The sequence below is a fragment of the Suillus paluster genome (assembly GCF_016628075.1).
Source record: "Suillus paluster strain FC165 chromosome Unknown EDB91scaffold_47, whole genome shotgun sequence".
Taxonomy (NCBI): Eukaryota; Fungi; Basidiomycota; class Agaricomycetes; order Boletales; family Suillaceae; genus Suillus; species Suillus paluster.
In genome coordinates this window covers 260,977-283,141 of record NW_024537607.1, presented here as the reverse complement: position 1 = coordinate 283,141, position 22,165 = coordinate 260,977, and the positions used below count along the sequence as shown (strand labels likewise).

At 49.1% G+C, this 22,165-nt stretch overlaps 8 protein-coding genes across 8 annotated transcripts; 3 read left to right on the top strand and 5 right to left on the bottom strand.

Annotated features, from left to right (window-relative positions):
- Positions 1–460: 460 nt before the first annotated feature.
- EDB91DRAFT_586936 (uncharacterized protein) lies at positions 461–3,235 on the bottom strand. Its single transcript, XM_041327795.1, has 10 exons — positions 3,218–3,235; positions 3,052–3,156; positions 2,870–3,002; positions 2,219–2,818; positions 1,928–2,167; positions 1,607–1,878; positions 1,449–1,558; positions 1,033–1,396; positions 770–981; positions 461–723 (listed from the first exon to the last, which is right to left on the bottom strand). Exons 3-10 carry the CDS (start codon positions 2,924–2,926, stop codon positions 587–589), a joined length of 1,992 nt encoding a protein of 663 aa, XP_041174891.1. The 5' UTR covers positions 2,927–3,002; positions 3,052–3,156; positions 3,218–3,235; the 3' UTR covers positions 461–586.
- Positions 3,236–3,953: 718 nt separating this feature from the next.
- EDB91DRAFT_586908 (uncharacterized protein) lies at positions 3,954–5,812 on the top strand. The gene is made up of 2 exons (XM_041327794.1): positions 3,954–4,057; positions 4,107–5,812. Exons 1-2 carry the CDS (start codon positions 3,974–3,976, stop codon positions 5,685–5,687), a joined length of 1,665 nt encoding a protein of 554 aa, XP_041174890.1. The 5' UTR covers positions 3,954–3,973; the 3' UTR covers positions 5,688–5,812.
- On the bottom strand, positions 5,812–10,483 carry EDB91DRAFT_1296846 (ARM repeat-containing protein; the record flags this gene model as incomplete). Its single annotated transcript, XM_041324929.1, has 21 exons — positions 5,812–6,231; positions 6,281–6,422; positions 6,475–6,777; positions 6,830–6,930; positions 6,986–6,995; positions 7,027–7,080; positions 7,130–7,195; positions 7,249–7,406; positions 7,457–7,898; positions 7,922–8,029; positions 8,081–8,266; positions 8,317–8,388; positions 8,440–8,550; positions 8,600–8,801; positions 8,851–9,121; positions 9,156–9,247; positions 9,304–9,431; positions 9,482–9,766; positions 9,816–10,076; positions 10,130–10,338; positions 10,390–10,483. The coding sequence occupies 21 exons, from the start codon at positions 10,481–10,483 to the stop codon at positions 6,179–6,181; spliced, it is 3,348 nt and encodes a 1,115-aa protein (XP_041174889.1). The 3' UTR covers positions 5,812–6,178.
- Positions 10,484–11,364: 881 nt separating this feature from the next.
- EDB91DRAFT_1056849 (RNA recognition motif 2-domain-containing protein) lies at positions 11,365–12,143 on the bottom strand (the record flags this gene model as incomplete). The annotated part of the gene is made up of 4 exons (XM_041314034.1): positions 11,365–11,737; positions 11,790–11,840; positions 11,893–11,977; positions 12,032–12,143. The coding sequence occupies 4 exons, from the start codon at positions 12,141–12,143 to the stop codon at positions 11,365–11,367; spliced, it is 621 nt and encodes a 206-aa protein (XP_041174888.1).
- A 337-nt stretch (positions 12,144–12,480) lies between these two features.
- EDB91DRAFT_586770 (uncharacterized protein) lies at positions 12,481–14,621 on the bottom strand. Its single transcript, XM_041327792.1, has 5 exons — positions 14,068–14,621; positions 13,666–14,016; positions 13,395–13,610; positions 12,908–13,208; positions 12,481–12,846 (listed from the first exon to the last, which is right to left on the bottom strand). Exons 1-5 carry the CDS (start codon positions 14,362–14,364, stop codon positions 12,602–12,604), a joined length of 1,410 nt encoding a protein of 469 aa, XP_041174887.1. The 5' UTR covers positions 14,365–14,621; the 3' UTR covers positions 12,481–12,601.
- Positions 14,622–17,295: 2,674 nt separating this feature from the next.
- On the top strand, positions 17,296–18,239 carry EDB91DRAFT_586343 (uncharacterized protein). The gene is made up of 3 exons (XM_041327791.1): positions 17,296–17,466; positions 17,519–17,658; positions 17,711–18,239. Exons 1-3 carry the CDS (start codon positions 17,419–17,421, stop codon positions 17,913–17,915), a joined length of 393 nt encoding a protein of 130 aa, XP_041174886.1. The 5' UTR covers positions 17,296–17,418; the 3' UTR covers positions 17,916–18,239.
- Positions 18,040–19,047, bottom strand: EDB91DRAFT_1250869 (HAD-like domain-containing protein; the record flags this gene model as incomplete). Its single annotated transcript, XM_041323276.1, has 6 exons — positions 18,040–18,196; positions 18,244–18,412; positions 18,462–18,524; positions 18,588–18,683; positions 18,739–18,852; positions 18,906–19,047. The coding sequence occupies 6 exons, from the start codon at positions 19,045–19,047 to the stop codon at positions 18,040–18,042; spliced, it is 741 nt and encodes a 246-aa protein (XP_041174885.1).
- A 377-nt stretch (positions 19,048–19,424) lies between these two features.
- Positions 19,425–21,455, top strand: EDB91DRAFT_1084025 (uncharacterized protein; the record flags this gene model as incomplete). Its single annotated transcript, XM_041315697.1, has 7 exons — positions 19,425–19,594; positions 19,653–19,854; positions 19,905–20,083; positions 20,127–20,321; positions 20,377–20,578; positions 20,633–21,280; positions 21,339–21,455. 7 exons carry the CDS (start codon positions 19,425–19,427, stop codon positions 21,453–21,455), a joined length of 1,713 nt encoding a protein of 570 aa, XP_041174884.1.
- Between the last annotated feature and the right edge of the window lie 710 nt (positions 21,456–22,165).

Genomic DNA, 22,165 nt, shown 5'->3' with positions numbered 1-22,165 from the left:
CGCCTGAGCTCGGAAAAGCTCTTACGTAGTTCTTGACAATGACACTTCCAAGCGCTGATAGAGAGTTTACTGTAAGGTGGCAAGATTCAACAAGGTTGTCTGCCATGTCCGGATCCTTGGGCACATGTATATGCATGTTGATCATGTTGACAGAACTTTGTAGTGATGCGGATGGAAAAATACAGAGAGACTGCATGGTGGGTACGCCACCCCGACAATATTAATGATCCACGAGCACGCAAATGATATTTTGATTTCTTACGTGCAAGAGTTCGCGTTGTGTTACAGGACAAGGCGAGCATTCTGACGTCCGAATCCATGGCCAGTCCCACATGGGATTCCGTGCAGTTGACCAATGATCAAGGATAGCATAGAATGCGCGTTCCAGATCCTAACCTCACCTTGTCCTTGTAACTCAGGAACTTGGAATGTTTTCAAACAGCCACACTGTTGCGCACATCATATGACATGTACAAAATAGGGTGCCTAAGATGGGGCGAGCCAGCAGATACGCATGCAGAGATATCATTGACGGCTTCGTGAATATGACGCAGCTTCTCACATCGTAAGATCTTTAGACAACGCACTAGATGTCGTTGGCGGCGAGCCGTCGAGCTTCCATTTCCTCATCATCATCCTCTTCGTCTGGCTCTTGGTACGTAGCCCATATGGCATCCATTTCTGACGCGTCCACCAATAGCTCCAATAGCTCCCTCGCAAGCCCTGTACCGTCATTAGCCAGAAATACAAAAAATGATTAGCAGCATACCGGCAACTCTCTCCATTTCCAGCTTATCTTTCTCTTGGACCCATTCGGGCGCATCAGCAAAGCTGAGACGTCCCATGGTAACGATAAACAGATGTACGAGGCCGTTGTAGTGGCGTGGTGCGTGCTCTAGACGTTCTCGTAATCGTTGAGCATCGGCTTTAAATACCAAATTGTGCAACAAGAACGTCGTTTGGTTCATCCGTTGAATAACTCTAAACAAAAAATATATAAGTGCGGCTAGTATATGGCAGAAAATCCGTTACCGTGAAGCGGCCTGGGGATCAGACTCCAGTGCCTCGTCACCTTGCCACACCGGTGCTGCTAGTCCGTACAAATAAGAAATGATCGAGGGTACCACAGATTGTGACTCGATGATAATCGTGTGAGCACCTGGATGGGCCCCGGAAAGCATGCCAAAAAATGTCAGGATGTGTCGCTTGATCCCATCGGCCTGTCGTGGTATAATGATATCATATAAAAGTCGTACTGCCGTGCGTACCTCGTCACCCGTTCTACTTGAATCAATCAAGAGAGAACACATCCGCTCGACATGAGGGAGTCGAGTAAAGTCCTGTGATTGCCCCTCAGTGTCAGGAAATGACAAAAGGGACTGAGAGAGGACGGGTCCTAAGCGTGATTATAAACAAACGGTTGATTGCCGCGGGAGGGTCATGCTCACGAGTTGAGAACCAAGAAAGCATGCGTGTACTTTGAAAAAGAAACCACATTGGTCGAGAGGAATCCAGAAGTATCGATAACACCGAAGGGCAACGAGGTACGAAGGCCAGTCTACACCACTCGTCAGCCAAGAGTGAATAGGAAACATGTGCTCATCACCTGTTTTCCAGGTCACTCGGAGTATTCCAACACAGGGCTTCTAGCAGTGCGATCGACTCCTTGGCGAGTAGACCTCGTTCTGATTTCTCTGTTTCGTGATTGTCTAGTTTACTGACGTGGTCCTGAATAACGGAACATATCACGGCGAGAATACGAGGAACAGCGTCTTCTTCGACGTCTGTCGTACTGTCCGACAAGAGATATAGATGAGGTGTTGGAAGAGTGTACGTTATTTGAGTTAGCTGACTAAGAAGGGCAGCCAGAGAGACTATCTGAGGGGGATATTCATGAACAGAAAAACAATATATATCAAACACTTACATGGTTAGAGGCGGCTAGTAGATCTGCCATTTCTGTTAGAGCCCGGCAAATCGTCTGGGCTGCCAGTCCCCAAGCTTGATGATCCTGAGCGGGTACACTAGCGAGAACGTCAAGTATTCGAGAACATGCAGAAGTATATGTATCTGATTTGGGGCCAGTCGGCAGTGAAACTCCCAACAACGCATGGAATGTAGTCATCCTGCAGGTCGGTTCGATGTGCATTAGGACAAGTCGATGCAACTATTCTGGTTGTTACTTATGGCCAGGGCACAATGGGTGGCGAAAACTTACATCCACAATCCACCTATGAGGTTCCACCTCTTCAATTTCTTCGTCCACAGTGGCCTTTAGCTGTGGATCCTGGGCTCCGTCGGTCATTTCAACGTCGTCCTGTGCATTGAAGTCCATATCCATGATAGAATCGGCCATGAACCCGTCATCTTGGATCATAGCGCCAGAAATATCATCCTGGGCCGTTTGAAATGGGTTTGTCTGCCCGCCACCCTGCCCGCCACCAAAAGTTGGCGGAGGGTCGCTATTTGATTGCACTTTTAATGGATCTCTCTGCCCCAGGTCAGATGCCTTTTCTTTCCCTTTCCTGAAATCCGTCACCCGCGACGTTATAGTGGATGCAGAGGCCTGGAATCCGGATGGTAAATTTCGGTTTTCAACCACCGGTTTCCTTGTACGCTCATTATTTGCAATTTCGCCAAAGCGAGGTCGGGTGGGACTCTCCTGCAGGACTCTTGAAGGGCCCGCCACAGCTCCGCCCTGGTTCCACCTTTGCATCTGTGAAGGCAAAGGTAGAGGCGTCGCAAGGGGTGCTATTGGGGCTTTTTTGGCACGCGGAGACCGTGGAGACTTTCGGGTAGATGTCTCAATCTCATGTTGCTGTCAAGGTGCATCCTCAGTCTCTGAGTGAGCAGATAAAGCCTTCCATACCTTGAAAGTAAACAGCGTCTTCAGGCGGTCTGCCTCCGCTTTCATTTCTTTTTGCATCTGTGTTTGTTTGGCCTCTGAGTCCTCCTTGGCCGCTCTGAGCTTCGCCTATTTGCGCTGCGTGATCTTGAGCTGTCTAAGTAGGCTTTCAGTTGTCCTGAGGTGGCCGATTCATGGTGAGGTACCTTCTCAATGTTTTTCCTGAGTATTGCAACTTCTCCATCTTTGGCGAGTTTAGCAGAAAGCATGCACCGCAACTCTTCCTGCACCCTCTCATTCTCTTTGCGAAGCTAGGCATACAGAATGTAATGTTACTACATCCGTTACCCATTAGAGTACAGGGTATCAAACCTCGTTCGTTTGCCTTCGCATATCCGCCAGCTGAGCATCGAAGATAGCGGCAGGAGACGGCTCCGCGACAGGAGGTCTAGAAACAGATTGGCTCCGTGAAGGTTGAGATGCCACTCGCTCACAGGGAGCTTGAGCAGGACGCGTTGTAGGGGCTGGGTTACGAGACTGACTGGGTCGTTGTAAGGATACACGAGGATTAGAAATTTGGCCAGTGACAATGGGATTGTTTGAAGTTATTACTCCGTCCTTCCTGATGTTCGTTCCAGGCGATCTCATGTTGCCATTAAGTGCAGCTCGAGGAGCCAATGCGGTAGGTCCCTGCCGTTCAACCCCGTACGTACCATCACTGCTCACAGTGATGTTCGGTAAATGTTCGGTATCTTCAGGAGTAGAATGATTGAAGACACTAGAATTCAACGAATGACCTGTGTCTAGTCTTCGTCGCTTCGCGGGGGGTGGCAGGTCCTCTGTACTGGGCTGAGCGGTACGCTTGAACCTGGACTCCTCCTCGTCAAGGACGGCCAGTGTTTGATCATCCCAGACGAAGTCATCAGGGAAGTCATCATCGGAATCTGACATTAAGAATGAACTCTTAAGTCACCCTTATGTAGTACTCGTCCTCGTCGGATGGCTCGAGTCCTCGACGCGTCGCGCTTTTGCTGAAGGTGAGAAAGAATTGCCATTTATGACACAAACAGACGCGACGCGATGCGCTCCATGACGTCTAAGTCTGACTTATCTATCCACCTGTCGTTGATGTCTTGGAAAGCTAGCTTTCAGCAAGGTGTCTCTAACTTCAAGAGAAATAAATACTCAGAAGCCCTTGCTTTCTTCGACGAAGTATGTTCATCAAACCTGTCCAATCAACTTGTACTTATCTAGAGTGAAGGCCATTTCACTCGGCTGTGACTCCTTCACCATTTATGATTCTCGTGCTGCCGTGCACGAGAAACTTGGGAACAATAAGGCCGCTCTCATTGACGCGAAGAAAGTTGTGGATACTGCTCCGGATCGTTGGCAAGGCTATGCTCGCTCAGCACGTCTCTTTCATGCGCTTAACAAGGACGAGGCGGCCCTCAAAATGATTGACCTTGCTTTCGAGCGCATCAAAGCAGACGATGTCCAACGTCGTCAAGAACTTGATGCATTGAAGTCGCAAGCAATCGATTCCCTAAAGGCTGCTAAAGAAAGACGGCGAGCGCGCATTGCAAAGACAGCATACCACATCGGCAAGTTGCCTGTGGAAATCTTCTCGGAGATCTTTGGTCTCGTAATCGCTGCCGACCATGCGCAGATTCTCAAGTTGACACATGTCTGCAAACATTGGCGTGGCATAGCTATCAAGACTCCTTCGCTTTGGCAGACCCTGGTGGTTTCGAAGAACCATCCCGCTAGAAAGATACAATTATGGGTGCAGCGAGCTCGAACCCAGATATCGGACCTTTCTTTCCATCATAATATACCAGAGATGGAATGGTCATCCATCCTCTCGGAACTCACGCCATTATCTTGGTATTCCCTTCGTTCTCTCGCAGTATCTGGAACCTTGTTCTCCCGAATACACAATCTGCTCCACCAACTGTCCAAGACAGAAATCATTTCGCGTCTCGAGCATCTGGATATCACAGGGTGTGAGGGTTTCGAGAAATTCTTGCCAGACTTCGAAGACTCTCACCTAGAGACCTTGAAAGTCGACACCTTTACCCGTTCGATGAACCAGCTATGGAGTCGGGTGCATCGGCTCAAAACTATGAGCATCGACGCAGGATTAGTGGAGATACTCCCGGCTTTAAAGGCCAATCCATCACTGGAGAACCTCATACTTTATGATTTAGTCCCAGTCCCAGTGCAGTCAGACGGCGACAGCTGTATGCAACTTTCCGACCTCCGATGCATGAAACTGTTCAACATTCAATTGGTCTCTTTGATCACTCGCGTTGTCGTCGCACCCAATTTGCAAGTCCTGCACTTGTTCTCCATTGGCCGTTCATCCGACGTGCTCCTGGCATTTGCGCACGCCGATCCTCTTCGGGCTTTGAGGGAGCTCCGGGTTGGAAGTTGCACCACTACCGCCAGTTCGCTGAAGATCATCCTCGCTGGCGCGCCTTTATTGGAGACCCTGCAGATATCAAGGATACACGGAGTCGTCAATGATGTACTTGACTTCATTTCTGGTACACATCCAAACGATAATAATCAAGACGTGTGCGCCTCCTTGAAGCATGTCGACCTCTCTAGCTGTGACGACCTGCTCACCCGAAGTGCTTATTCCCTTGTCAAGACTCGCCTGCACGCTGATCAGCCCGTCACTGTGGATGGGAATCAGCCTGGGTGCAGGTCCGAAATTGAGTCATTGCGGTTGGATGGTTGTCCTCTTATCGAAGCAGATATGCTGCCGTGGTTCAGAAGAAAAGTTCAAGTGTTTAGCTGCGTGTATATGTCGAAAAAGGAAGCCAAACAGAGACGTTGAGGAGCCTCACCTGCGCAGGTACCAATCTAAAGTTTATGAAAAATACCCGTAGTAACTTGTTGTTTTACTTTGCTATGATTGGGGTTTCTATTGTTTTCAAGGACCGCGTACTTAGACGAGACATCTAGCTAAGAACGAACCTTGACTACAAAAATTGCGTTGAAACACGTGGGAATCGATTCCATACTGAACGGATGTTAGGCGATAGATTACAGGAACTAAACAGAGAACAAAAGGGTGTAGCAAGAAATGCGGCTACTAGGTGATTTCAGCCAACATGAGATGATGCTTACGGGTGGTAGCCACGGGCTGAGCGAACAGCCAAGGAAACCGCCAGGTCAGCTTCACAGTGCATGCGAGAATGACAGCGCTGAGTGCCACGGAGGCGGTATGAAACTCGTTCAAAAACCGTCGTTGCGCAAGAGCGCCGCCGCCGATGCATCGATCTAGGCTATGGATGAGACTTGATGCGATAGACGATGTAGTTAGGGCTATCCGACATAGCGGATCTTGATCCCACCAGCCTTGGTACGGGATTCGAGGGCTAAACTACGCGTTAATTTTTGTGACATTCGTAAACGTGTGGATCGAACCTTTCATTTCTTCTGCTTCCTCTCTCTGCTCGTAGTCCAGGACTAAACGTTTGAGATGTTGTTGCTCTACCTTGTCTTGAAGTTGCGCGGATCGTGTGTGTACAGCAAGCGCCGATTCAGCCGGTACAAGAAGATGGCGACTCTACCATCGTCGATGAGGATAAAATAGTGGTGATTAAGATGAAGGCACGCACCTGCGGCTTACTGCCACGTTTCGTGATGACAGTGAAGTGCATCACGGCGTTGCCATCCGAATTGTTGTCGCCACCAGCATCGACATCACCCTCCTCAACCCGCTTCTTGCGCAAATTGGGGGCGAGGACGGCAGAATCCCACCAAGCTGTCTTCTTGTCGAGCTTTCTAGACTCAGCAGAGGAGTCTGTGATGATCTTGGCAAGCTCTTTCTCAAAATCAGCAACAGCTTCTTCAGTTGGTCCGAGACGTTCCTGTGTAGATAAGACAATAACAGCGTCTGGAGACGGCGCTCGATCTTCGTTCTGGGAGGCATGATCAAACTTTAGTTATTGCACGGATAGCGCTGTCGCTTACCGAAGATTCCTGACCAGTAGTATCACCATCGTCATCCTCTTCTTGTTGAGGCCGTTCACCTTCTTCGTCGCTATCTTCGCCACTATCCTCACCAGTCGACACTTATTTCAGGTCGTGAGTTGAGTGTCCAAGACAAAAAGTGGTAAACGATCGTACAGCCAGCGTTCTGCAAAGCAGCGTTGAAACATGTCATCAACGGCGGCGGCGGCTTCTTCTATTATCTTATACATCGACATCTTGGGTCGGATAGCCTGTACGCGAACTGAGGTCAGGTGTACTATCTAAAGTAGGTTCACTCGCCTCGATTGAATCGGACAGCATAAAGTCAACATCCATGGGTAGATCTTCTTTGGATAAGACATAGTACTGCAGAACGATGGTGTAAGTATCATCGCGGATAAGATGGCGAATAAGATTACCTGGAAGAAAACGAGGAAATTATCAAGTTTCCTCTTCTGAGTTCCTCGGTCGAAACACATGCCAACCGTGTCGAGCAGAACGCAAACGAGACGAACGCGGAAAAAATCATTAGGCATATCCAGTGGGCAAGGCTGACGGGGCAATGGACGTCCTTCAGCTATGGAATAGGAGTTAGTCGAGCCATGCAAAATCGTGCTATGTACTGACGATGTCCGAACGTGACCAGCGACCACAAGGTATCGAACACTAGGCTCGACCCCAACAGCCGGTAGATATAGAGTTCCCCCAGGTATTTTATTGTCGCCACGCGGCGTTGATTCGTGCTATAGACGTTCTGTTCCAAGCCTCTTCGAATGTCTTCGAGGACCTGGTCTACGACCGATATCGCAAAAGCAGGGTGGTAACGTTGCAGGTCGTATGTCAGCATGGCCAGCAAATTGACGTTGCTATACTTTATTTTCCAAGGCTTGGTAAAAACTTTATGCAGAGCACGCTGGACGATTGGATCATCCCAATCAAGCTTGCGAAGGAGCTTAAGGACTTTATCAATGGTCTTCTTGGCCAGGACGTCATATATAAGATGGCGGATGAAGAGTTCCAAAGGAGTGCGCTCCTTCTCCTGTCTCGGTGCTCGCTCCGGTGGGTTGCACTGCATCATTCGTGTGAGTACACTTGTTCCGCCAAGTAAGATAAACTGGCCTGATAATATGCGTTTTCAAGTAGAAGGATCTGTCTTTGATCGAAGTGCTGCATACTTTGCTTACGCCTCATGAGCTCAAGCTGTAATATGAGCATTTAGTGGGTGTCAGCCTGCATACGATGTAAACTGACCATGGTACCAAATCTTTCCCTAGTGTCGTCACTGCGCAATAAAAAGCGACCGCACCCTTCAAGGAGCATAGATATGTTTTCGACGTTTGTTCCGGAGAAATCGTCCAGGCAAACCTTGAACATATGGAGAATAAGATGAGAAGGCACGACGCAAAACTTCGTCAAGTTAGATAAATATGTGGTGTTCTTTCTATTGATTAGCATGGGGGGATTGAGTGAGTGGATTGTTCGCTCACCTTCAAGCGAACTTCTGCAAGCTCTTTCACCACATTTTTCTTTCGCTGCAGATAGCGGAATTCTTCATCCAGCTGGAAAATCAGCCGTGACATGGGACATTATCGAGCTGATATAAAGCTCACCAGTGCCACAAGCTCGGCACCAATGTCCGGCATGTATCTGTTCAAAGTTGCTACAAACCTTGCATAATGAGGAAGCAAGTCGGTACGATTCTTTGGTACAGCACCCAAGAACTATGGAGCTGTCAGTAGATCCGCACCGGGAATGAGCCTATTTACTGACCTTGATGAGCCTCTTCCTAGCCGCCTTGGAGTTCAGAAACGCGAAATCAATTGCAGCTTGGTCAATCATGGCACGATTTGTTGCATCGGGGAGGCGTGCCAGCAAAGCAGTGAGCAGCTGTGATGGTCCCTGAGGAGCGAGTTGAGGAGACAACGGGGGACTTGGGACCTTGGCTGGAGATGTCGGTGTCGGAGTGATCGTACTAAGCAGTATAAGTCGCACTGCAATCTCAAACTAACTGATAGACACACCCATCGGGTTCCCCCTCTTGCATCTCGACTTCGGCGGTACTGTCCTTTTTTCCGTTCGCTTGATCTCCGTCCAGTTTCAGGCCCTCCAATTCCTCTTCTAGTTTCTTCGCTTCAGCGTCTGCTTTCTCTTTCAGCGCCCTTTCTCTTTCTTCTGTGGCCTCTTTATCTTCTTTCTCTTCGCTCTCAATGCCCAACACTGACTTTGGCACAAAGTCCTTTAGGTCCTGGATGTCCTCAAAGAAGCGACGCTCCTCCTCATCCTCCCATTTACCTCCAGAAGTCGCAAGATGATGCATCATCATCACCCGAGACAGCATTTGCTCCAATTTGGATGGAATCTGATTTCTGAGATACCGTAGGCAATGATGGCATCGGCAGGTACAGCAGTTCCGAGAGCCTGAAAACAGAAGAATCAATGGCTTATAACCGCTAGAAATTTGGTTTCAAACCGACGTTTGGCAGCTCGCAAGCAGTTTCTCGTAGCCTTTCGTCATCTTCTCATACGCTTGTTGCCTATCCTCAAAAATCTCCCCAGAGCGGATATATGCTTCATGATTCCTACGATCTTGATCTTGCAGGCGCTGCAAAAATGGAGGATTAATTTTTTCTAGAAAAAACCCTCCGAATATACCTTGTGCTCTATGACGAGTTTCTTAGAAACGCTGTCGAAATAACCTTCGCACATGCGCTTGAATCGATCGCGAATTTCTTGTTGAACAAGTTCCTCGCCCTCGTTCAAGAGCGCTGGGAACTCTCCCTGGGTGGCGTTCGTGGTTGCTGAAGACAAGGTTCCAGGTTCCGCTTCAGCGGATATCTGCTTGCTCTGGGGAGGCGTCAGGCCCAAATAGGGTCTCGAGTACGACTTCAGAAATGTGGAAAGTAGAGGTAGAGACGACAACGTTGGATCATTGGACAACTTGACAGACACCAGTCAGTCCCTGAGCAGAAATTAACAAGAAACCTACCAATTCCCTCAGTACTTTCATTATCCATTCACCACCGCTTCGTTTCTGTCCATCGGTAATGATTCCGACCAATGCCAGCTCAGAACAGATACGGAGAATGGGACGTTGTCGAGAGACTCGGGTAGAATCCTCCTTCTCGCGTTGTTCGGGAGGCAAGGCAGAGAGGGCTGCACGAGAAGGGGCTGCAAGTGCGGTAGACAAGGATGAAATGAGGGTAGGAGTAAACGCTGCGGGGAAGCGTCTGTGGAGAGCGGAAATGACCTGGAATTGTTATGGGGTTAATGCATGCGGCGCCCACGGAAGTTCCTTCCCACCTCAACAGCACTCCAAACATCCTTCTCCGTCTTGCATCTCGAAATTCCTTCTAGGGTGACCCCAGCTATCTCGTCGATGTACTTTTCCAATGACAGCGAGTCTATGTCCTTAAGAATTTGGTCACGATGATCGGTACCAAGAGACTGGCGCATGCGCTTGATCAGGCCAGTGTGACGCTTCAAGGAAGAGTCCAGCTTGGACAACTCCACTGTTATTCGCAATTAGATGCCTCCCGGTATGAATGAGTGCTGTGACTCACCGTGGACGTCCATGGCGGCGTTCAGCTCCCTGAGCTTTACACGCTTCGCATGGCGTGCCTTCTCTTCGTCAACTTTAAGGAGGGCTGAATCCATTACTTGCCAGGGATACCGTTAAGGGCGAACTGAGTCCAGCACTGAGCGGAAGCAGCAACGCCAACCTCCTTACATGATTGCCTTTTGAGGACTGAGTACTTCTTATTGGCTAGAAGTACTTGCAAGGCCGCCTCAGATGAAGCGCTTCTACGCATTAATATTTATATTGAACAGCCTACCCAACGTGCTAACAATAGTTCTCTCGATGGGCCCCCTGAGGTAACGTTGAAATGTGAGATATGAGATGTCAGCCAACGGTAGGGGCTTTAATAATGATGAAGGTGCTCGCTTCCGGCTGCGCAGCTGGGCTGGCGCCAAGGTAGCACCGCCGACGATCGAAAAAATTAATAACGCCAAATTGTTAACCAGGAGCGGCGGTCTGGAGTGTGCACAACCTTTGCTCGAGCGTACGTGAAACATCATCATTCAAATTCACTGCAATTTCCCGTCCTGCAAATACATGGCAATCACGATACACGACGACGGAGACTACTACTAGTATCATGATGAATCAACAACTCTCATGTGATAAAAGCAATGCGAGATACAATGCAACGAAAACAACGGCAACAGCTGGCATAAATATAGCGAAAAGGATATCAACGAGATATGAGAGAAGGGGGATGGAATGATGGAATAAACGACGCGCAGGGGAGACAACAAATAGGGTTAAAGCATAAGATAACTCGGGGATACAGGTACAACACGTAACGGGTGGATGAGATGGAGCAATCATCAGAATGACCGGAAAGATAACGTACGATATGAGACTAACGATTTTCATCGTGCTTTGCGCTCCCAGCAAATGTTACTGGCCACCTGCAACAGCGACGCGAAAGCCTTTGAAGGGAGATAGATACCCTGTCGCGATCTCAGCTGACTCAAGCTCGCGTGGTATCCTCAACCTCAACCCCAACCATGGAGGGGAAAGGGACACTCTCAGCACCACGTCGACGCCGTCTGTCCTCGCCGGACTCACGTGGTTGTTGTCGCGAGCTAGCGTTGGCAACGTTGCTGACGTTTCCGGCGTTGAGATACCTGTAGTGACCTCCGCCGGTGCTAACACCAGGAGGGTACAGAGTCCCACGGTTGTACGAGCTGCGCTCTTTCCTCCGGATATGGGTGGGCTTCGGGAACTCCTCTGGAAGTCCCTGATTCGGCCCGGGTTCGGAGTAAAAAATCTTCGGACGCCATTCCTCACGCTCATCCATAATACATGAATTCTTGAACTTCTCCACGAGGGCTTCCTTTCCCCTATCATAGAGCTTGCACTTAGCGGTGTCAATGAATGCGGGACGCAACGCACTGATAGTTCGCATAGCTCATCTGAAGCACTTTCTCACTCGAGTAAATGTTCCTGGGTGATAAGGTCAGTAAACGCCGTGCACCACATGGCACGTATCTCTTACCACTTCTCATTCAGGCGGGCCTTTGCAAAACGTAACAAATCCTGGACCGATATGAAATTGACAAAGGCGTAGCCAACGTTGCATCCTGCGCCCACTTTATTAGTATCCGCTAACGCTGTTAAAGCCGCAAATGTCATACCGTTCTGGAAATCCATCCTCAGGTACAGAAAATCAATTTTCCGAGGACAAACTTTGTTGATGTACGTGATCAGCTCCTTGTCGGTCATTTTGTTCGGAATATTTTTGACCATTACCGTGGTCCGCGTATCGACACCGAGCTCGATCTTTTTAATGTCCAATTGATTGCCCTCGGGGGGAACGCGAGATGAGGGATGGGTCAGCGATGGTGGGCGCGTGGCAACAGTGCCTGGTTGGAGCGGAGGGGACGACGCAGCATAAGGGAAGGCATACTCTGCTACCGGGTGCGATGGCTGCGGATAATAATGCGAGGATGTGTACATGGTCCATGGTTCTAGAACACTGGGTGATTGAAAGGTGACCCAATTACCACTCATGGCATCCCAATATACAGGGGGAGAAGACATGGGAGAATGTGAAGGAGCAGGGTATTGCATCGCCATAGAAATAGGGTTCGGGACTGGGGATGATGATACCCAAGGTGGCTGTACGGGGTTTACATCGAATGGAGCGCCATGATAATATTCGGGCGAATAGTACGTTCCCAGGGGCGGCGCCGTGCCCGTCGCTGCTAGGCCGGAACTATCGCCGACTTCTTGCTCGTGGTCATACATGCTATGCTTTCGGTGATTATCCGCATCAAACAACGTCTGATGAGGACGACCGCGAGTAGAGTCGAATAGCAGGTAATTGGAGCTGCGCCTTCCGTACTGTCCTGGAGCGACGAAGTTATCGTTGTTGATCTCAGTCGATGCGCCGCGGCTGTGAGAAGGATGGACTGAGTGAAGATCGTGAGGCCCTGCTGTGGATATGTTTCTACCCTTCAACGCCTGGCACCCAACAATACTGTCACGGGAATCGCAAACAAGCTGCTCACGTTCTTGGTAATATCCACCTGAACCGACGTCATTCAAGACGGGAAATGGAATGCCAGCCGAGTTAGACGTGGCTTGCGATAAATAAGTGGTCGCCGTGGGTGTCTTCGGCTCCGCGGCGTGTTCGCCCCCGATTTCGCGTTCTCTGCTAAATGACGAGGGTTCCTTCTGAACTTCCAAGGAATTATCGCGTAAGGATGACCTGCTGAAAAGACTAAGTTTCATATTGTCCACGACATGTCCCTCCAGCTCGCCCCAAGCTGCGTCCGCATCTCGGACATCAAAATATTCCGCTACGAAAATCTAGAATGTTCAAAAGGTTAATAACCTGTTAATTACGAGAACGGGCGACGTCTGAAACGGGTTGTTCAAAGGGGAAGCCCGTGATCCATTAGGCCGAAAGCACGCTACATGCTACTTGTAGGCAGTGGATAACGGGAAACAAACGGGGATAGGCGTGAAATGATCGTGAAATGATGAGAGACTTGCCTGAGTAGAGCTCTCTTTGTCTTCGTTAATGCGGTTGAAGGCCTTGACATCCCCGTATTTTTCCAACACACTCCTGACTCTGACCGGAATAGCAAAATGCCTCCGAGTTCGAATACGAGAAGCGGAAAAATCCCGAGTGGGCGAAGTGTCATTAACAGATATGAAAAACGTGCCCTCCGTCCGTGTCATAAACGCGGGAGACAAGGTACCCAGAAGCTTCCGCAAGCGCTAAATTAGCAAACTGCAGACGTCGGTGATGAGATGGCCGTACCTCTGCGCAATGACCCGATTCCGCAAGACAGCATGTTAACGCCTCTTCCCAAGTAACACCATTAGCTTGCGCGCTCGGGACGGCTTTTGTACCATCATCTTGCAGCCATTTAGATGCCCTTGACTCAATGATGCGCTTGGCGCGTTCAGCATCGCGTATGTCATAAAATGCGACTATAAAATCCCGATTTTCCGGACTCCTACGGAAAATATTTTGTATCGGTTTAGTCGAAAAGCGACGCGTAGTAGAGGGCGTAGGCCACGCCCTGGGGGTAGTGACGCTGGGAGATGAAAGGCTCTTGAAATATTGACCGATCACATCCTCAGATAGATCGCTGGGCGCATTTCCGATCTATATAAAACGTCAGGATGGCTTTACACAAATCCTACGACAAGTCCTTACGATCAAAAACCTGCTGTGCTGATTGCTTTCGGGACCGGAGTCGGCGAGGGTGAGACCCTTAAAGTCAGCAATGGGAAGGTTGAGATCAGTGGATTCATGGTCGGTGCTATCACTCCGGAGGGAGGACGAAGGCGTAAGGGGTGGTGTGAGGTAGTCACTCGTGGCCGGGGTCTTCCTGGAATAAGTCTTTGGACGACATGAGCTGCCATCGTTGATGCTGGAGGGCTGCGGGGGTATTGGGGAAGCAGAGTTACGCAAGTTCGATTGCGGGGGAACCACGTGGCGAGAGGCAACCATCTCTCGCGGACTTGGTCTGGCAAGGAGTGAGCGATATTTCAATATCGAACACCCTACTAGGAAAATCCGAAGCTCACCGTAAATTTGGAAGGGAAGGCGACGGCTGGAGTCGCGGGGGGCGAGTTGGGCACTCTCTTGTAGTGCGCTCGAAGAGAGACATGGTGGATGTGGGGAGAAAGACTCGAAAGGTTGTTTTCGTGTGGAGATAGACGTTTATAAGAAATGTAAACGAGAAGTTGATTGAAAAGGAAGAATCGGAGAAACAGTAGCCTGAAAATGAAACTTGATATAATAACTAGTTCAGATTGACGTACAGAGAATCATTGTAAGACGTCGAAGAAGACTCGTGGAGTCGCCGTGAAGCTCACGCGGGAGACGACGAAAAAAAGGAAGCTTTTGACCAGACCTGGTCGGAGTAGACTGCAACACCGTACTTCCACGGGATAACCGCAAAGAGAATAAAAGAAAGGCGTTGCAAGCTATACAAAGACAGAAAAAAATCCAAAGAACCCAAAATGCAGGGCAAACAAATTCCAGGAGGCACAGCAAATGCGATGGAACAATCACCAAAATTGCATCACCTGGAATCAGTGCGGAGAAGGCGTCAACCAAGATCCTCCAGCGACCAAAGCTTCTCTGTCAGGTCTACAACAAATGAAGAAAAAGAATATGACAGACGATCCGCTGCGAAAGTGGCAAGACGTGTCGACATGCATTGCCTTCTTAGTGATATTGTAATGATCTTGAACCCCAATGTTTCTCGGCTATGTCGCTCCGCCTCGATGTCCGATCTGATTCCAGCTTGAACTTTACGATCGCGGCTTTTCCGTGAAAACAGTTACGAGCTTTGTGCGTGGAAGACTATGTGGAAGATGTAAATCGTGTGACTTTTCATTAGGATCTGAGGTGGCCAAGCCACTTACGATAAAATAGGGATAAGAAAGTCGCCTTTACCTCCGGAGACTTGACTTTGTTCTGCACCCTTGAATCATCGTAACCGACGTGTCATTTGATAAGGAAGGCAGTCCCCTTCATCAAATCATGAAATGCGCCATCACTGCATCACCTCGTAAGCCTTCATTGGCGCTGTCCGCGGAATGACGCGGGAATATCAAATGACCAGTGACGCAAGTTTCAAGATCTAGTTGTTCAGCCTTGCGGCGACCACCCTCCGACTCGGTGACCCAGTTGAATATCGAGTTCGTGGGATTCAATGCCCACATTCAGTACTCAGAGGATGATCTTGCCCCAGCTTTCGAAAGTGTCTTCTCTGGGCGGCCGGTAGCTCCACGTCATGAATCCCACGAGACGCTCATATTAGTTAGTCAAGAGGTCCTTGTTGAAGCGCTGAGGAACTGCCAGATCATAAATTCGGAAACGCGGCTACAGACTGCTCCAGAACAACGTACAAGAACAACAACATCGAACAATCATGTCGGATGCGGGCGTTCAGGGTGAATTGAGGTCCCTGTCGTTTGTCTGTGTGAAGGAAACGTTGAAACACTGTTCTCCTGATTTGACCGTTCTGCCCTGGGGCCTAGAGTACAAAGCGTAATGAGGACTTTTCGGCGACACAGTATGATGCACGTACCACTAGTGTCCAGCGACCTTATCAGGGTTCTTATTCCTGTCAAACCTAGGCAATGACATTTTGAACACTTGCGAGGAATTCCAAGGGAATTCGGAATCTTTGATTTCACTCTGAGTTTGTCTGAGCTCTTTCTGAGTTCAGAACATTTCACAAAACCAGACTCCTTAGCAACCATTCAAACAAGCTTCCTACATTTCCATCCCAATCCTAGTTGACTGAAGTGAGGGCAGCCTATGACTAGAAGGAAGACAGTCGTTGTAATTTCACAGTACTAGTGAGTCACCCACTACGCCGGTTTGCTTACTTATGTATTGTCCACGGACGATAAACGACTATCTTCCACCGTCTATATAGAACTGGCTAGGCGAGACTGCTATTTGCAGTGCTCTGACTTGTTCCCAGCGGCTGCATGTGCCTGTGGTAGCCAAACTCCTACAACAAACCTTCACGGCAACACGCAGCCTCTTCCTGTCAGCTCCTATCAGACCCTCTTCTCTACGATTATTGCATCCACAGGCACATCATGGTCGTCGGCCCATTCCTTACTTGCTCTCCTCCGTTTCCCTATCGGCATCTTCCACTGTCATTAATCTTCCACGAGCCCCCGTGCGGGCGTATATCAAACCAACAGGTTCTAACGATATCTGACAGGTTGGGGAGCGAACACCGATACGCATATACGACGTGTGAGCTTCAGGACAAACATGTCGTGTCTACGAATAAGTAGCGCGGTCTTGTGTACGCCTCGAGGTAAGCGACTGCAGATAATCTGTTCACGCTCCACTAATTCGTGAGACAGCTTTGTAGATGTGCAGCGCCTATCAGTCTTGGCATACTTCGTTCGGCCGCATAATCTGATAATCCTCGGTGAAACTAGCTACTTCGAATCGTCAATTTCTGCTTAAATGGTATGGATCTTTGTTAAGGTTCCGTGACTGAGTTTGCCTGGACATCTTTCCTGACGTACATGGAAGCTTTCAAAGTTTGCCTCAAGTTTGCCCCAGTTAACATTAATGCTCGATTCAGTATAACTACTAGTAGCACCCCTGATTTCGTGGAGCTAGTACTAGTGTAGATGGTTTGACAAAGGATGTGATATAGGACGAGCTATTAATTCAATTCCGGCTTGTACTATGTCTTGTATGAAGTTTGAACCATCATCTAGGCTACGTATCGTTCGAGAGTCTGATCGACTGACGTTCAACATCCCGCCCTCCGAAAAGAAGCTTTCAAAATTCAAATGCATTAATTTTTCCATTAATTGGGAGGATGACTTCCTCTCCGCTGACTTCTGGAAGGTTGAGTGCCACAACGGCCAGGGACCGCCTTTGCACACATGGAAATATTTTACCACGGCTCTTCTCGTCGCGTTCGACTTTGCACGGTGAACGACGCGAAACGTTCAGCTGAGACGATACCTTTAGGCTTTACTAAAATCTGGGACCTCGGACGACCACGTCAAGATGCCGCTCTACCAGATGTTCTGCATTGCTAGTCATTTTAGGGAATACGTGAGTCGTGTTCTACATTTAGTGGATTTTGCATCTCACAACTATGGAACAGAAACACATAAAAGATCTTGTGACCATGTCCGCAACGCATGTCATGAATGAAGGCGGTGTAGTGCGGAATATACAGTTCAATGGAACGCAGACGCTTCCCCAACGAATGCGACGGCATAAACAGTATTACACCGTTGGAGAGTAAGCCTTCCGCACTTTGTTCTGAGCTCATGGTGACCTTGCTTTTTGTTAGCTATTGGACGATGCATTTTGATACTTCACCTCGCACGCTACGCACATTGGCTGGAGTGATGCGCAGAGATCACCGTGTCATAAGATGGACAATGTTGAAGTTGGGCGAGAAGGCGGAAGACGTGGTCACTTCACCTGAGCAGACGGTGGAACGTCATTTACTAACATCATCGAGCAAAAGTACCGGCCCACATTGGTCCTTGTGACGTGTTTCTACCCACTCTCCAGTCTAGAGCGCCTTATAGAGTCAATTTCCTGTTATTGAAAAAGACTCCGACCCAGCCCACAACAGACGAGCCAGTTTGCTGATCTCCTAACAACTTTCTATAGTTATTGTTCTACCCACTTTAACACTCCCCACAGGTCATTCACCACCTGTACACCTTGGAGATTTTCACCCTCCTCCTTGTGTTCACCACCGCTTTCTGGTCCGGCCCTACGCAACAGCAGGGCATGCATTCCAGCAGCTCGAGCACCATCATAGTCACTAAAAGAATTTCGGATCGACATGATTGCCTGAAACTTAGATCATACCTTCCAAGTTCGTCACCTACGTGAACAGCCTCCTGCATCTCCATTGGAATTGATTGCGTGCTGAATGCGAGACGGAATATTTCGGCATCTGGTTTCTCTATGCCCACCTCCTCACTGAGGAGAATTGGGTCGAGGTACGGAGTAATTTCAAGGTCCTCCAATACAGATCCTGCATGGCGGCTTAGCTAACGCGGAAATGAAGTTTCCAGAAGGCATACGCATGCGTGTGTCCGTATTACTTATCAGTGCTGTACGAATATTCATCTTGCGCAGCCTCCTCACTAGCGAGCAGAACCACAGCCATGAGCACGAGCTGCCGAATAATAGCACGCGTATGTACATACGTACTGGAAGGGAATCATGGAAGAGTTTGTAGCCTTCTCGAGAACTGAATCTTTCCATCAGACTGGGAACGATTTGCGGTAACGAAGAATCTACAGCTATCAGAAGGTGGTCATTTAGACTTGCATAGGGACATTGACTGGGTCGTGGAACCTTGTGGGTTGGCTCCAGCTCCTATGGCTGTTCGCTTGATAACTTCAGACCACCATCCTTCAGCGCCAGAATTACCCTGATACGCGGGTTGATCCTTTTGTACCTGTTTCAGCGCTGAGGGGCCCGAGGTCAAGGGCTTGTCTTACAGAACTTGGTTGATGACCTACCAACTTTAAAAGACTGTCTGAGCCGCCCTGGCTCAAGGACACCAAGATATGGGGCAAATGTCTGCGAATACTGGACGTAGATTGGTAACCTAGGCGTTATGAGCGTATGCAAGGCATCGAACGTCACTAGCCTGATGGTCATCTTGCTATCGTAGCACTGCACCGGCAGAACATACAGCAATGAATTTCAGTGTTCGAGGAACAGACTTTGGCTTTTATGGGAGTGTGGGATACCGCACCGCTAGCTACTGCTAGTGCATCGGCTGGGAACGTTTAGCTGGTACATGTCGTCTCTCCTTTGTCTACGACGATCAAGCATAAATCCCCGAGGCTCTCAATTCCCGGTCTAGCTAGAGTTTACATTATTATTAAAGTCGTGTTGGCCAAAGCTGACTATTGGGGTATTCTGATAAATCGCCACGAGTTCATCCCAGGCTCCACTGCTCATCCAGCCAGCAACACGCTGCAGGCCTCAACATCGAGGCGTTACCCTTTTACCTTTGCTATACAACGCTCATCATGCCAGAGACGCCCGCCGTCGATGCTCAGTCTCTGAGAAGAACTCAGTCTACTGGTGATATCCCCCAACTGCCCAGAGCCCGCCTTTCAACATCACATAATCGCTCCGAACAGGATGGCCGGACTTTACATGCTGGTTCGCCACCAATTGCCGAAGGGACCTCCGAAGAGTGAGTAATATGTTACTTAGCATGAAAGATCCTTTATCGAGATTCATCCGCGTTGTAGTACTCCATCCAACCCCTGGTTCACGCCTGGTCCAGCAATTCCTACAGAGCAACAGCAAAGCAGATCATCCACTGCCGCTTCTCAACCACACCTCTCGTTAACTGCGAGATTCAAAGTATTTTTTGGGATTGGTCCTGATGCATCAAAAACAAGGAAAGCTCTCGTATCAGTTGTGTGGACGTTGGCCTATAGTTTCGCTCAAGTTAGCCGACTCTTCCCGAATCAAGGGTCGCACTGAATTATTTCGCGCAGATTGCAGCTATCATCGCCGTCCTGGCGGTGGCCTCTGTAATGGCCAGCCCTACAGAGGCTAACACCTACCAGATCGATGCTTGTGGGCGGCCTCTCGTTGCTTGGAATTGCATTTGGATAGTGAAAGTTTGTTTATCGTCCGCCTTGGCGTATTGGAATTTTGTTCGAATCCGAAGGGCGTGAGTAGCATGGACCCCCTCTATACGGTACCTGATAACATAGAAACAGGGAGAACTCCGCGAGACCTGGTGATGCTGAGTCTGGCGATCGTACCGGAACGGACACTGATGGGACACCTCGTCCTAACAATGAGCCAAGTCGTCGTCGGCAGAATCCTCATAGACGGACCAGGAACTCAAGTTCAGGTGGTTCTCCCAATGAAGAGCAAACACCGCCATATTCTTATCTTTACGCGCGGTATGCTTTGACTTCTTCTGCAATCCACGAACATCAGAATTAATATTTGTGTCAGCTTGTCACTCCTTTCATCCATGCTCACATTGACATGGTTCCTAACCGCGCACATTTTGGAATACACATCTGTTGACACATGTCGACTTTCTTCGCCTCTCGTTTGGTGGCTTACGTTTGGAGTTCTATGCACAATGTATTTCCTGGTTCTCGAAGTCTTGGTTTTCGGCTTTCTTGTTTTCATGGTTTTGCCTTTCATCATGGTGAGTCCAGACCCTTTTCATTTTGTTCACATACTGATAGATATGTCTCTGCAGCTTTTCTACAGTATTATACTACTTTGTTTGGGTCGGCACCCACTCCAAAACCCTCATTATATCAAGCCCGAAATTGAAAAGCTGCCCAAAGCTATTGTCGAACGTATTCCTCTAGTCATCTACATCCCTCCTCCACCAGAAGGCGATGGAAAGGCACAACCCATCTCTTTGCCAAAGCCTGTTCACAGCTATCCACCCAAACCACCAGCCTCGAGGACGCCAAGGAGGCGATTTGCGTTCTTTCGCCGCAGGCCCACTAATAAGTCCGAAGAAGGCGTTCAGACCCACGATGGCAAACAGAGCATGAACTCGGAGGCCAAAGATCAAGAAACTTGGGAGGACAACTGGGAACAATGCAAGTATCCCTTTGTCCGATTGGAGGGCAATCGAGCTGCCTGTGCCATCTGTTTGATGGATTTCGAGGAACCAAAGCGACTGCACGCTGTTGCGGAGACAGCCACGACAGAGAACACAGAAGAAGGAGCTGCTGTTACGCCCGAAGCAGACACGTCTCGTCAGCGTGAAGAGGAAGTTGAAATACCCGTGGAACACATCACTGAGGAGGAAAGAAGTGGGCTCCCTCGCCTTGAAGATGCAGGAGCTGGTCCGCAACCTCTTCGACTACTTGCTTGTGGTCACGTCTTCCATGTACGTGGATTCAGACTTACCCAACTGCATTTGTAAAACTGATGTGTCATCCTGACAGAAAACATGCATTGATCCCTGGTTAACCGACGTATCCGGCCGATGTCCGGTGTGTCAGCGACCTGTCGAACTGGATGAAGTGGACCCCAAGAACTCCAGGCGGCGACGTCGCTCATAACCATATTCTACCTTCCGCGAATATAGTGGTTTCGGTTAAGGGTGATAATCTACTAGCGTAGGGACCGGTGTATTTCATACATTGCATTGCATATTCATTGGACAATATTGATTTCTGGATCTCGGTGAGCTTTCAGGCCGACTTTTACTTGGCGGTGAACGATGAAATTGTAGAATTATAACACAGGCTACATAAGAATCTAGTCAGCTCCTGGGACGTGAACCCAACAGTCTTGCAATAAGATGTGTAACAAATGAGATCATTCCCGTGGGTAAAGGTGAAGATCGAACGTACGTCACGTCCATGTATCCTTTGGGTTGACCGCCCGTGATATGCTCCCCATATCTGTCCTGTTAGTCGAACACTGGTGGTATATACCATAAGTGCGCGATTTTGGTGGCGAGTGTAGTACGGCCGCCAGCTTAGGAATCGTGCCAGGCCCTTCAATGGCAAGTTGGGCCAGGTCGAATCGTCCGCGTCATCGACGAGCAGGTGCCGTGCGGTATGTAGATACATATTTTTCGCTTCACGAAGCAGCGTACAAGTTGCATCTAACATATCTTGCGATGGCCTGTTGCGCGTTTCCGCAAAACGGTGACATTCGACAAATTTGAGACGGGCCCGTCTCAAAGGAATCGCATCCGAAATACCTTTATTTGTTCCGGTGAAAGGCGAGCATCCCGTACATAGATGAGAGAAGCTGACACTCC

Coding starts and splice junctions, on each gene's coding strand:
- EDB91DRAFT_586936 (XM_041327795.1), bottom strand. CDS start 2,926: ATGCAAAAAGAAATGAAAGCGGAGGCAGACCGCCTGAAGACGCTGTTT. Junction 2,819..2,869: donor AGACGCTGTTTACTTTCAAG/GTATGGAAGGCT, acceptor GCACCTTGACAG/CAACATGAGATTGAGACATC. Junction 2,168..2,218: donor CTCATAGGTGGATTGTGGAT/GTAAGTTTTCGC, acceptor CAACCAGAATAG/TTGCATCGACTTGTCCTAAT.
- EDB91DRAFT_586908 (XM_041327794.1), top strand. CDS start 3,974: ATGTCTTGGAAAGCTAGCTTTCAGCAAGGTGTCTCTAACTTCAAGAGA. Junction 4,058..4,106: donor CCCTTGCTTTCTTCGACGAA/GTATGTTCATCA, acceptor TCTAGAGTGAAG/GCCATTTCACTCGGCTGTGA.
- EDB91DRAFT_586770 (XM_041327792.1), bottom strand. CDS start 14,364: ATGGTTGCCTCTCGCCACGTGGTTCCCCCGCAATCGAACTTGCGTAAC. Junction 13,611..13,665: donor AATCGGGTCATTGCGCAGAG/GTACGGCCATCT, acceptor CGCTTGCGGAAG/CTTCTGGGTACCTTGTCTCC. Junction 13,209..13,394: donor ACAAAGAGAGCTCTACTCAG/GCAAGTCTCTCA, acceptor TGAACATTCTAG/ATTTTCGTAGCGGAATATTT.
- EDB91DRAFT_586343 (XM_041327791.1), top strand. CDS start 17,419: ATGCCGCTCTACCAGATGTTCTGCATTGCTAGTCATTTTAGGGAATAC. Junction 17,467..17,518: donor CTAGTCATTTTAGGGAATAC/GTGAGTCGTGTT, acceptor ACTATGGAACAG/AAACACATAAAAGATCTTGT. Junction 17,659..17,710: donor CAGTATTACACCGTTGGAGA/GTAAGCCTTCCG, acceptor GCTTTTTGTTAG/CTATTGGACGATGCATTTTG.